General features: G+C 30.7%; 1 protein-coding gene across 1 annotated transcript; it reads right to left on the reverse strand.

Moving 5' to 3' along the window:
• Positions 1-5415: 5415 nt before the first annotated feature.
• Positions 5416-6798, reverse strand: LOC137818690 (transcription factor TCP9). Its single transcript, XM_068622252.2, has one exon. The coding sequence runs from the start codon at positions 6629-6631 to the stop codon at positions 5654-5656; it is 978 nt and encodes a 325-aa protein (XP_068478353.1). The 5' UTR covers positions 6632-6798; the 3' UTR covers positions 5416-5653.
• Positions 6799-15077: the final 8279 nt, after the last annotated feature.

Below are 15077 nucleotides of genomic sequence, written 5' to 3' on the forward strand. Positions count from 1 at the left end.
AAACATCTCTCTTAGAAGATGTCTCTCCACCCTTGGCCGAACCCTTTGAATCACCCTCAATCTCTCTGTAAGAGGCAAGGTAAATCTTAAGTGGATCAACATATTCCTCGAAACCTAAAGTGGCCATAGCCCAAAGTAAATCGTCGCCGTTAATGGTCTTTCTCTTCTCTCTCTGGCACTTATCCCTAGCTTCGCTGGTGATGACAGGTCTTTTACACTAATCTTACTCAAGATAACAGGAACCTTGTCTCCTATGTGAAGGGAGTAAAGATGACAATCACCAATGAAGTCTGGAACAACATTGTTGTGATTAAATACTCAGGGCTGAAAGTTAGCAAAGGAAACAATGTTGGGATCCAGGAATTTAACAAGACCAATTCTACAAGAGTTGTGTAAGACATCCAGCCCAACTTGTTAACAGATTTCATGCAGGTAACTTGAATCTCATAATATCTAATTATATCTAACACACATAATAAAAAATGAAGCTCCAAGAACATATAATTCAAAACAAATTCTAATAGCACCTAATCTAAATAAAATGCTAACATAATACAAAATCAAGTTATAACAACATGTAATCCAAATCAAGAGCCAACAACAAATAATCTAAAACCAAGTGCTAGCAACACATAGTTCAAAATGAAACTCCAAGAACATATAATCCAAATCAAGTTCTAATAATACATTATCTAAATAAAGTGCTAGCATAGTTCAACATATTCAAAACTAAAACTAAATGCAAAATAATTAGAGTAATCAGTATGTACATATTGGTCCTGGTCTTGGTAGTTTTGTTGTAGTCCCTCTAGGTGTTCTTCTTGGTTGTTTTTAATTTTTTTTGTATTTCAATAATGGTTATTGGTTGTTTCGTCGTTATTGAATCTATTTATGACAATGATTTCTTAAAAAATTATTGTTAAAATGTTATTTTATAATGATGGTATAGATCGTCGTTGATCGGTTGAACTTATGACGAAGTCTTCTTCAACGACAAGTATAGAACCGTTAATAAAATCACATTTAACTGTTATTAAAAGTCCTTTTTCTATAATAGTGATTTTTTCTATTATGGAAGTAGACACATAAAATTTTAGAAAATCACATTCATGAGGTTCTTTTTTTAAAAAAATTGATTTTGTTTTCATTTTTGTACTTTTTTTTATTGAATATTGAATTATTGAGTTGATCAAGGAATTTCATGGTGTCTTAAGTGAACATTCCTTCTTAACATTTATATTTCTAGTTTTGAAGTGAAAGTTACTAAAAATTGAGATTGTTTGGATTAAAGGAAAGATAATTACAAAAAATAAAAAATATGAAAGTTTGTGAGTGATATAATAGATGTGATTCATAAAATATTTTTTTTAAATAGATAAAAGTATAAGATTACAAATTTATCCTTATGGTTAAAATTAAATTAAAATAAAATATGATTAAATTATTTTATGTATAAACATATTAAATTTTATGTAAAAGTATTTTATAAATTTTGACACATATTTTACATAAATAAAATTCTTAAATTATTAATTTTTTTTAAATAAATACAAATCCTAAATTATTTAATGTCTTACTTAAATAAATAAAATTTCTAAATTATTCAAAATATTAAATAAATATATATCTAAATTATTTCATTTCGTATTTAAATAAAATATAAAATAAATAAAATTTTAAATTATTTAAAATCCTAAATAAATATAAATCTAAAATATCCAATGTCCTATTTAAAAAAATATGAAATAAATAATATTTTTAAATAATTTAAAATTATAAATAAATACAAATCCTAAATGACTTAATGTACTCTTTAAATAAAAATGTGAAATAAATAAAAAATTTAAATTATTCAAAATCTTAAATAAATATAAATCAAAATTATTTAATTTTGTATTTAAAAAATATTAAATAAATGATTTTCTAAATTATTTAAAATTTTAAATAAACACAAATCCTAAATTATTTAACATGCTATTTAAATAAAAATCTGAAATAAATAAACTTTTAAATTATTCAAAATCTTAAATAAATACAAAAATTTTAATATCTTATTTAAATTATAATCTATAATAAATAAAATTTCTATATTATTAAAAATCTAAATAAAAACAAATTTAAATTATTTATTTTTTATTTAAAATAATATGAAATAAATAAAATTCCTAAATTAATTATAATCTCTACTAAAAATTCTAAATTATTTAATGTCATATTTAAATAAAAATATAAAATAAAATAAAATTATCAAATTATTCAAAATTTTAAATATTGGATTTGAGTTATTGATTTGAAATTGAGTTTATGGGTAACGTTTGGGAAACTTTAGTATAACACGCATAAAATCAAAACCAAAAATACAGAAGTACAAATCATTTGTATGATTCTCTTGCAAGCATAATGGATTATTTCACACAAAATACACACAACATCGATTATGGAATTCATACAATTGATTATTTTGTAAAAAAACAACCTATAATTGATTATCCATTAAAAAATAAGTCATAATTATGGTTGCTTCAGTATACCTTGGATAATCTATGTTGTGTGTTTTTTGTGTCAGATAATCGATTTTCATGAATAACATAATCAATTATCACACTTTGTGCAATCACATATTTTTTGGTTTGGTCAAAATATTATGAAACATATCAATGTAAAAATCTCATATCCGTCTGACTTTCTTCACTTTTCTTCATGTAATAATGAGGATCCAATTCACTCAACTAGATAGATACAAACACACTTTTAAAGAAATTGAAACTAAGAAAACATACAATTGTTTATATCTTATTATTGAAAATAGATTAATACTTATTTTAATTTATTTTTAAAAGCACTTGTTTTCACTCAATTTTTAAGAATTTAAAAAATATTAAAATGTAAATTATTATAAATAAAATTAAATATATCAATTTTATTTTATTTTTAAAAATTTAATCTTTATACATTATTATTTTTTGTATTATTAATTAATCTGAAATTATCTTAGATATAAAGTTTTAATAATTATTATAGCAATTAATAAATTTCATTTATGATAGTTTATAATTGAGTAAATATATATAAAATTACAGCTTCACATATTTTTAACTAAATTATTGCTTTGTTATTATTTTTCCTAGAAAAAATATATTTGCACAACAAATACGTGCATATATTTTTTTTATGATGCATTAAAAGGATAAATAAATAAGTAAAAATTAAAATAAAATAATCACTTTATGAAAAAATACAAAGAAATAATATAGAAACTATAAGGAAACATATACATAATACACTCATTTGATACAGAATGTTTTATATGGAAAGTTTAAATAGAAAGATGTTACGTTCGTTTGTTTTTATTAAATAATAAAATTATTTTAATTTTATAAAAATTAAAATTATATAATTAGAAAAACACAAAAAAAAAGTGTTAACTTTATATAATAATATGAATAAATTAAATTAAAATATTCAAAATAATTATTCTCATAAAAATAATAAAAATATATGATGTAACAGTTCTGAAAACAACGAAGGAGGTTAATATAGGAAAAAAAATTGTACTAGACAGAATACTCGGTACTCGCTCAATAATTGGAGCTCAGTGCACAAGGTGAGTAGGTCAACTCGACTGTTGGACCTACGAAACAGGTCATAAGTTTGGCCTAGTTACCTTAATAAGCCCGTTGAGGCATAATTAAAATAACATTTTTATACGTTAGTATAAGGTTACTAGTAAAGGATATTTTTGAACATATGGGTATGTATAGTACATGTGGTGTCTAGGTCAAGTAAATGTTCTTTTAACCTAAGTATGTGTGTTCTAGGGCACATAGTGATTAAGTTTCATGCATGGTAAAGGATAACATTGCACCATGAGTAGGGTGTCCAAGTAAACATAATATCTCCATATTGTTGGCACCTAAGATGGTGCCCTGCTGACAAGTAGTTGTTCTGTTATTATTTTATATTCTCTTTAGAGATAAGATTCCTTTATGATGTAGCACCTCGAGAGAAGGCACCCATAAATAAAATGTTTTCCTATTGAGTATGTTTTCAGTTGAGATTAGATTCTCATGAGAGAAAGTTGTTACAAGAGATAAACTATAAAAGGGACTTGAAATCCCCAAGTAAAGGGACGTTGTTTCTAAGACTGAAACTGAATACTCCTTAAATTTGATTTGATTGTCAAAGTGTAATCAACATGCCTGTTTCAACGGAGTCGCGTTTCAATGCAACAAGACGTAGACCAGATCTCAGAAGAGACAGATCGGAGCTAGAGTTTGTCACCAAAGTCATCCAACGAGAAAGTCAATCGATAAGAACAAAAATGTTATAAAAATAACAAATAAATTTACGTATATTCCAAAAAACATAGTTATTTCTAAAACTAAGCTTCTTTATATTTTTTAAAATAGTTATTTTAAGTTCTTACTATCTTTGGAGTGATTTAAAATTTAAAATTCCGTTATTTTATTTTAAAAGACATCTTGATAAATTAAAAAAATTATATAAATTATTATTGAATATGACACTCTATTAAACGTGTTGGAAGAAACTCTATGGTTATAAATAACAAACTAAACCAATACTTATAGTGCATAACATTTGAAAAAGGGTTGTAATCCAAAATGAACATGATTTTTTTAATAAGTTTCAATTCTAGGAGAACACTTCACATAGAATGTATACATTTAAAGTTGAAGATTCTGAGTACAACACAGCAGCAACAGTACTAACATTGGGAAAACCATAACTAGAAAACGCACTTAACATTCTATCTTCCCATTCAACTCTAACACTACAAAACATTCTTCCACAAAAATTTATTATTCTCATCCCAAGCCAATCAAAACTTAGATTCAATTCAATTCTCTCTTGCATATATCCTTGTCAACCGTTTCAAAAATAAATAAAGGAAAAACCATTTTATCTATGAAGCTAACGAAGAAAAAAATAATAAGAATATTTATTTTCTCTCTTTCTTTGCGTTAATTTTGTTTGATGTTTTCTTTGGAGCAAGGAAACCAAAAGCAATAAAGTGGTTGGTGTGGAGGAAAGTGGGACCGAGAAAAACACACGTGTCGAAGGGTAAAAGTGGTGCCCCACCTGTGGACTAAGCAGAGTGTGACACGTATCCTTTGGGACTTTCTGGCACCAAAAGGGACCACTTTGAAAAGGCTGACTCGAGAACGGTGCGTAAACGGTCCCGTAGGGTCCATCCATTACCCTCACAATCCTACCTTTTGGGTCCCTCTTCTACCCTCACATCACCACCCATTAAGTGGCCCCTTCCACCCTCACCAACAAACAAATCAAACAATATTTTTAGTTTTACATAATTTTAACTAAAATTCTCTATCGTCAGTTTAAATTAGTTATCATGACTGAAAAATGAAATTTTTTTAATTGAAAACACAGAAATGAAAATGTAAATTTATTATAATTATTATTAACATTATTTTGGGAAATATGAAAAAAATTACTCTGCGTAGAGTACTAGAAGTTGCTCCCACTGGGTCCCCCACCATACCCTCTACTTTTGGGGGTGACCCACATCATTGCACGTGGTCCCACCATTTTAATCCGGCATCACGTGCCCACGTGCTGCTCCTCTCTCGCTAGCTCAGAACGACGTCGCCCAGATTCACTTCTTCTCCTCTCAATTCTTGGAAGACGCGCGCGACATGAACTGCAACTCTTGCTTGTCGTAAATCTCCAACGAGAAGTCTCTGAGCATGTGTGTTGTGGTGGTAGTGGTTGGAGCCATCACGGTGGCTCTGGCTGGGGACTTCGACGACGGCGTGGTGGAGGAAGGGTTAGCGTTTGCGGGAGAGGATGTGGAGGTTGGTTGGAGTTGAACGGGTGTGACCATGGAGGAGACAAACGCGGAGATGGGTCGTGCTATGGTAAAAAACTGCGGCTGCTGCTGAAAGGAAGCCGTTTGAGGGACGACGAAGAACGCGCCTGCAGTCGGAACGACGGCGTTTGAAGGCACGGCCCACACGGGGACCACGCCCTGCGGCAACGGGATCGCGGTGTGTTGCGGAATTGTCGTGGTCGTGGTGGTAGTGGTGGTGGTTGTCTTTGTGTTTTGCTTAGTGGAGCTCGTGAGGCCCGCGGGGACTGAAACTGCGCCGTCGTTTACGTCCACGTAGGCGCTGTTGGCGGGTCGCTTACGCTTCTTCCTCTCGGGCGGGTCCCCGAGTTCTGGGTCGGAGGGAGAGGTGGTCGGAATCTTGAGCGTGCCGTTGACGGACATGGCGATGGCGGGGACGGTGCCGGTGCCCGTGGCGGCTATGATGGCGGGCTCGGCGTGTTCAAGGAGCCATCGGATGGTTTCGCCGTCAGACTTGTGGCCGAGTTCTCGCGTGAGTTGGAAGATCCGCGCCGCACACGTGGCGGGCATTCGGATCCTCCTGCCTCGGCCCTCGACTTTTGTGTGACGGTCCTTGGTGGAGGCCCGCTTCTGCGGTTGGGCCTGGGCTTGGGCCAGGGCCTTGGACATGGAGATGGAGGGCACGTGCACAGCCACCGGCATGACACGTATGGCAGAAGCCTCCTCCGTCTCCGGTTCCAGTTTGGGCCCCTTGGGTTCTCCCAGCCTTAGATCAACGTCTCGAGAAGATTGATGAGCCATGTGTTGACAAAAAGAAAAAGAAGAAGAGAAGAAGAAAAAAAGTGTTGTAGGAATAAGATAGAAAGTGGTGTTAGAATAAGAGTGGTAGTGAGTAGTGAGAATAAAAGTATATATAGTGAGGAAGGAGTTGAGAAATGAGAATGAGAAGGTGGTTCTGTTTGTGTGGGGGCCCTGTTTGTGTTTACCGTGGATGACTTTGTAGATGCAAATAAATGTACGCTCATTTTTTATGGAGCCGTGCAGAGTAGGACTATTGCACGTGATGGGTCCCATCCTCCCCATTGGGCTACCCCACTTTTGGTCAATTCATTCACTTATATTTGGCAACTGCAAAATACGTTAAAACATGGAGGCCATGGAGAACACAAGAAAAAGAAACAAACCCAAAACAAATTTTCAATGTAACAATGCAAGTGAACTCGATAAGATTCTCGCATCATCAATCTATCATGCCCTCAACTATTTCAGGATAACCAAAATTATTCTTTTTTTTTCTAAACTATTTTATGTATCCTTAACAAAACTACTCACTTCATTAAACAACTATTTTTTTTAATTCTTTTTTAGAATATTTTTCTCATCAATATGAGTTCGAATGATTTCAGGTAACACCAAGATTATCTATTTACAAAGTGGCACTTTTGATGTTGGAAGTCACAAAGTGATCAACACTCCTGATTAACATTATATTGGTTTCTAATCCAATTAATTGATTTCTAATCCGATTTTGCTAGGAAGAAAGAAATATAAAACACATCCATCTTATTTAGGATGGAGGGAGTTAATTTTGATGAGATTTGAGACATTGAATGATGTTGTGAGATTATATAGTAGAAAAAGGGAGTTAAAATGGTAAAGGTGTGGATGAGAGATAATTGATCCCGGCAAGTTGGAATTGTTTTGAATAAACAAAATTTTTTGCATGCAAACGAAAGTTTTGTTTTTAGGAGCTCACTCACAATATTCCATTTTAAAAATGATTTGGAATAAGACACCTTACACGTACCCAACATCTTAAAAGAAGGCACATTGCCCATACCCACTAGTTTAAAGGCGTGAATGCATTAATTAATGACGCATTTCATGCCCAACAAGACCAGAGATTTATGCCAAAACTAAAAACACACTAACATGAAGAAAAAGAAAAAAAAAAGAAACAAAAGGTGGGGGAAAAACGATGTTACCTTTGGCCTATGAGATTAAGATGAGGAAGAAAGGAGAAAAGGGTATAACGTAACAATGAGCAGCTACCATATGGGTGCACTTTTGGACTCACAAAGTTTGTGTCAAACAATTATATTCAGTGAAAGAAAACAAAAAAAAAACAAACAAATAACAAGAACAATAAAAATAATAATAATGAAAGACAGCGTGCAATGAGCAAGACTTGAAATGGAAAGTCAATGGCATGGAGCGTGTGCTTGGTGCATGTTGTTGGTTTTGAAGAATAGTGGAAGAAGATATATAGAAAACACACAACATACATCATAGGACGTGTGAAATAGTGAATGGTTAAGGGCGTGTGGGTCTATCACCCAATGTTTGAAGGACTTTTTTTAAATGTTTTATGTTTTTTTACCACACTTTACTCAAAGTACCTTTACTTTGGAGGATAACAAGTCCTCTACTAATAAATTACGACACTATATATTGTTTAAGTTCTATATTTTTTTTGTAGAGGGTAATGCTACTCATATTCCATTTTCTAATGTTATTTAATGATAGTTATAGTATGAAATAAATTGATAAGGACCACTCACTCACTTGAGAATCAATAAGCATGCCACCACATTATCATCAAAATCCACACCAATAAATTCTAACTCTTCTATTCATTTATAGAAAACCCACCCTCCCCTACTCTTTTCTGTTCTTTCTCTTTTTCTTCCTAATCCAACTTTTATTCCAATTTCTAATGTTATTATTATTTAAAAATATATAAATATTGATTCACGAAACAAATTTGTTTCCTTTTTCTTTAGTAAAAGAGTGGCTAGTTTTGTTGTAAAATCTAATATGAAATATCAAGAAAAATAAAAATATATTTTTTTAAAACATGAATAGTGTCATTCTGTTTTTTTTCGATAATTTTTATCCACCTGTCACAATTTCTTTGGAACGCTTATTGGACACGAAATCCTCTTTCATAACTCACAATCTCTGCTAGAGCTGGATCTCTGCGTGTAAGACTCAGACTTTTGAATCTCCTCTGTTTTTCTTGGGACGTTTGTGGTGTTGGGATGGGAGCAGTGACGTTAAAGTCAAGTTTGGAGATGTGGTAGTTTTGAATTGTTGCTTCCCACTCTATAAACAAGAGTTTCTTATGCCTTTCTATGCGTTTCTTGAAGTTCAGACTGCTTTATTTGTTGAGTTTTTATGGGGTTATACATGTTATGGAAGAAACTTAAAAGATGGAGCTTACTAATGTCTGGTTGGAATGTGATTTTGTTTTGGTTTGTGTTGTGTTTACTACTAGAACCAATGTTTCTGGAATGCTTTGTAATCGATGGAATACTTGTCTTAATTACTGTGGGAAAATCAGGTTTAGGGTTACCCATATTTTTCATGAAGAAAATGTGTGTGCTGATAAGTTGGTTAATTTATGATTTATTCATAAAGAATCTTTTCAGTGATAGAATAGGATATCATCTAGTCTGTTCTTAGAATTCTTTATGAATAAGTACAATCTATCTATGTATCATTTTTGTTAACATATGAGTTTTAGTCTAATCTTTCATATTTTAAGAATTTACTTGTTTCTAAACTTTAATAATATAATGCGAATGAGTTCTCACAACTTTGTTTACATAATTATTAGTAGTAGTATACCTAGAGAGAGGAAAACGTTATCTTTTGACGCTCTACCAACTTATAGAAACATTAATAAATAATTGGATGATAAAAATCAGCAGAATGAAGAACACCCTATTTTAAAGAATACAAAACAAAACTATATTTTGTAGCAAACAAAAAAAGAGAGCAGAATTTCCAAAACTGATACGAAATACAGCATTCACCTCTCATTCTAATAGCTATTATGTCACACGGTTGCTGGTAATTAAGAAGCCTAAAACAAGTCACAATATTGCAAGTTAGGAGTACCATCCTAATTAAATTCAACACCAAATATAAACCAAAGTAAAATGGTACAAAACTATCTGATCATTCCATCGTTTGTAAATAAAAATATTCTTATCAAAATGTAAAACATTCGATTTCTAGACGAAAATAAAAGTTGATACTGTTTTATTTTATGGTTTATATTTGACTTACCTAAAATGAGTTAGGACAAATTGATCAGCATAAAACTTACAAGGACTGGTTTGTCTCACATAGTTGCAGGTTTCCAAATTCATCCGTATAAATTAATTTTTTTAAAGATTTGTGTAAAATCTTTTGTAGTTTTTTAATCCTAAATTTAAGTATTTTATAAAAAAAAAACGTTTCAGTGCAAGTGTAACAATTAAATACAATTTAAAAGACTAATGATTTATTATTTATTATAAATAAATAAGGAAGTATATCAGAAAAATATATATGTTAAAATGAATCATGCATAAAATTTAGATAAATACTTGTAAATATAAAATATTAATAAATTAATGAATAAAAATATTTAATTATATTTAGCAAACAAACTATACTATATACTGATAAAAAATTAAAAAAGAACTAACATGAAAAAAGGTTGGTCAGTCCGCACTTTGAATCATAGATTATGAAGTTCGGACATTCCTCTTAAAAGACGTTTAAATACCGACACTTATAGGACACGTATCCGTGAAGTGTCCAATTCAAAAAATATTTGTTAAATTTCTAACAATTCTAATACGATTCTAACACAATTTTAAAAAGAAAAAATACATTAATTTTCTCAAAATTCAAACTTTATTGTATAAATTGTTATTATGATTATAAAAATAAGAATCAAATCTTTGTGAACCGGTTATGAAATCTATTTTAAAAAATAATCTGGAATATACTTGTTCACATAAATCTTTATTGTCAATTTATATAATTCATAATTATATAATATATAGATTCGTATCTCCGTGTCCTACATTTTAAAGATTTTACGTATCTCCATATCCGTATCCGTGTTGTATCAATGTTCCTGTCAGTGTCTGTGCTACATAGATGTTATATAGATCATAAAACTTGTAAATTATATGAAATGGAACATGCAAGGTAAGTGTTTTTTTTAAGGATTAGTAACTAATCCGTATTATAGTTGATAATATCTAAGTATGCTTATCTTTTAATTTTTATAAATTTATTATTTATCTTAAGATAATAATTGAGTTTTTTTTAATAAAGATTAGTTTGTAAATTAATATTTAATTAACTATTAAAAATTAAAAAAAAAATGTGTAGAAGTAGGAATAGAATATAAAAATATATGTATTTGGGGAGGGTGTTTTTGGAGGCGGAGGAAGGAGTGTGTGGTGGTGGCGGCAAGGTGGTGAGATGATGGGCGACGGGCCAAAGAGAGAGAGACCCACTTTATTTTCCAAATCACTCTCTGCATGCGTGTCAATGCTGCCCACTGTTACGTACACTGCCCCCTGTGGGACCCACCATCCCTAAATCCAACGGTCCCCCTTCCCCACGTGGGCCCCACCACCCCAAGCAAATAGGCCCATGACCTTGCTGGTTTGGGTGGCTCTGCCCCTGCCCCCCTCCCCTCACTTTGAAAGTGGACCACAATGGAAGAAAAATAGTGGTGGCCCCTATGTGGGACCCACCATTCTCACATCTCCCTCACCCTAATCTTGGGACCCTCTTGTGCCAATTTCAGTATTCACCAACACCCATGCTTCTTCCTTTTCCACATTTTTTATATCTCAATAATTTATTAACATTTAAACATATCTCCCACTACTCAAATTTACTTTTTTACTTTTACTATATTCTTTGCCTTATTAAATTATTTATTCACTCTTCATGGTGTTCTATAATTAAAAGTAGAATAATAATATATTAATAACCCAAATTTTTATATAATCAAATTACAATTTTCAATATTATTATTTTAATATTTTTTATATCATTTAATTTTAAACATATTTTTTATTATATATTTATAAATCAAAATTTATATACAACTTTAAATATATTTTTCTTAAAAATATTACATGAGAATGAACAAATAATTAAAGTTTTACTTATTATAATATTTGAGTGCCAACTCTTCTCTTGGCTTCTGGATGGGGGACCTTTGGAGGTGGGCCCTATGGTGTAGGGCACTTCCTCTCACTTCTCCCTTCTCACCCTTCTCACAAGTGTTTTTTTTTTTTATAACTTTGGTGATGGTTTGTTTATTCTTTATTATTCTACCAACTTTTGGCTACTCCTAATGACATCATTGTTTATTTTGATTTGTTTTGGTTGAATGTAGATGGTGTTTATTTATTGTGAATGGTGGGAAGAACTATTCCATTGGATGAGAATGGGGTTTTCTTATTTGTTTGAGATTGGGGGGCCCTTCTTAGCTTCATCCATGAGGCTTGTTGGAGAGTGGTGAGATGTGAATGGTGAATGGTGATTGGTGAGTGATGAATGGGTATGACACCTAGAAATAAGTAATTTTACCATCAACACAATCCACTATTTTTTATTATTCATTAGGGTTATATTTTATTAGGGTAAGACATTAATCCCTTTCCATATATTCATCTCATTCAAATCACTTTTATCTTTTACATTAAACTACTTTTATACACCCAACCTAAGCACATTATCCACCCCTAATGGCTTTACAATTATCTATGTTCCAAAAAAAAATACACACAATAAAGCTACATCATAATATTTTTTATTAAATAAAAAGTTAAATATGTTTTTCTACTCATTATTTTCATACAAAATTGATTTTCGTTTTTATATTTTTTGATACTTATAATAAGAAAATTATTGGAATGAGTCATTTTTTCGTGATAAATAAATTTTTATTATGTACTAGAATGGTAAATTATTACATGTTAATTTATCGTTGACTTAGATGTTATAATATTATAATATAGTTTACATTCGTATTACGTAATAAAAAAAATATTGATCAAGTAGTTTAAAGTTTAAACTAGAAAAAAAAAATCCAATAGTTTTCTTACATTCAGGTAGTTTAAAGTTTAAACTAGAAAAAAAGAAAAAACAATTTCATATCTTATAATAAAATAACGAGAAATATATTTAACCTTTAAATAAATTATTTATTGTGATATTTAAACTTAAGATGATTAATTACTATCTTAATATATCAAATTAAATAATTCATTTATTTATTTAGCATATACTCTTTTTGGAAAATTCCCGTAAGAAATCTTATTGTATTTATTTTAATATTAACTTAAATTTTTAATTTATTATGCCTTGTATAGTTCTTTTTAGGGTGCAAACCCATATTAATATTAAGATTAGGTAGGAAAGAAAAAATTTGCTCCTTCTTCACTTCATCAAACTACTTTGCGAAGTTGAATTCTGTTTTGTCTGCTTTTATTTAATCTTCTTAAACATTGATACATTGTTTTAAACCCAGATGAATGCAGAATCAATTATTATTAAATTCCATGCCTTCATATCGTAACTGTAGATTTGACTCATTAAATTGATAATGGTAAAAACAAAGAATTTATAATTGTTAATGGACCAATCTATACCATATGTGTGGGCATATGTAAAGTCATTAAAATCTCTTTAAATTTCAATCAATAATTATGAAAATGTATTTTCTTCCTTTAAGTGTGGACCCTAGTTTAAATATAATTAAAGATGATTATATTTAAAGATAATTAAAGGTGTAACTAAAAATGTATGTAACATTTGACATTTTATGTTTGGTATAATAATTGAATAAGGATGATAGTTGGTCCTTCTTTCACAATAAAGTAAGAGTTTCACCCTACGCATGTGAAATTGATATTACACATTTATTTCATTTCATAGTTTAAGATATGAAACATCTTTGAATATTTTTAAATGAAATGTTTTTTCCTGAATTAAAATATCTTTCTATCAAAAATTAATTAACAATCAGCACTTTCGATTAACAGTTTTTATGATTATTTTTCGATAGTTAAATTTATAACTAAAACGACATTTTTTATTACCATATAATGAAATGTGTTTTTTCTGCACCTCATCAAAATTCTTCTTACGTCCCATTAAATAGGTGAAATAATCAAATATCCCATCGAGTTCTCATTTTGAAACACGTTAAGGAAAAGTTATTTTGAAAAATTAATTTCAGAAGAACTTAATATATATGATATGGAAATATTATCTTAGGATACATTTCATGAATTCTAGAAAAATATATTCTGAAAAAGCTTCTGAAAAAAGATAATCTAAAAATCGTTAAAAGAAATAAAACAGTCTTTTTAAAAGTTGATGGGGGTGTAGGAAGAAACACCCTATATAATGAATTCAATTTTTAAAGCAAGGTTTCATATTGGGCTAACTCAAGCTAGTTGGGCCAAACCGTTAATCAAATGCAGGCACATTCTCCCTGCACCCAACACATTTTAACTGGCACCTAATCACCTATTAGTAAAAGACAAATTTACCTTTAATGAATTTCATAATAGTTTAATTGTGATATGCACCTAATTTTCTGCACCAACCCTATTCTTCTCTTCTTCAATTCCATTGTGCATGAAGCAGTGCCGCAGTCACCGTGAACCACCGTGTTGTCCAGCCACTGTGAGCAACCTTGTTGTCCAACCACCATGAGCCACCTTCTTCTCCATTCTTCTGCAACCACCGTGACCTTCATTTTCGCAGGCAGAGCTTCTGAAGTCGAAGGTACGACATGCCTACAAATATTTTCATCCGTAATTTTGTATTGCATTCCGCATAAATTTATCCGTAACCCATTACCCATTACTGCATTCCGGATATTTTTATCCGTAGGTGATTAGTGGCTTTCGAATTTTTTTATCCGTAAGTAAGTTGTGACTTGCGGATATTTTTATCCGTAAGTGAGTTGTGACTTGCGGATATTTTTATCCGTAAGTGAGTTGTGACTTGCAGATATTTTTATCCGTAAGTGAGTTGTGAGGTTTTTTTTGCAGCTCAAAGCAAAGCTTCACACATCCTCTTTTGCAGCTCAAAGCAAAGCTTCACACATCCATGAACTTCCTCTTCCTCACCATTCAATGTTTTCATAAGTGAAGAAGACAAGGGCATTGTAGGATTTTTAAAAATATGTCGGGTGCCAGTCACAATTGATCGGGTGCAGGAAGCAATTGCCTCAAATGCAATGAAAAAAAAAATTAGGCATATGTGGGGATATTTTTCAATTGACTAAAAATATCTCAAAATAAAGTCACAATTCAAGCTTTGGTAATTCTCATTACCAATATTAGGTTGAAGTTCAAGTCTTTTTCTTTTATAAAGGAGGAAGGAGAATGTAATAATATATTCTAAAATCTTATATACGTCGACACTT

The sequence above is a fragment of the Phaseolus vulgaris genome, chromosome 10 (genome assembly GCF_051622355.1).
Source record: "Phaseolus vulgaris cultivar YP4 chromosome 10, ASM5162235v1, whole genome shotgun sequence".
Taxonomy (NCBI): Eukaryota; Viridiplantae; Streptophyta; class Magnoliopsida; order Fabales; family Fabaceae; genus Phaseolus; species Phaseolus vulgaris.

Excerpts from the sequence above, each read along its gene's own strand:
- LOC137818690 (XM_068622252.2), bottom strand. The coding sequence starts at position 6,631 with ATGGCTCATCAATCTTCTCGAGACGTTGATCTAAGGCTGGGAGAACCC.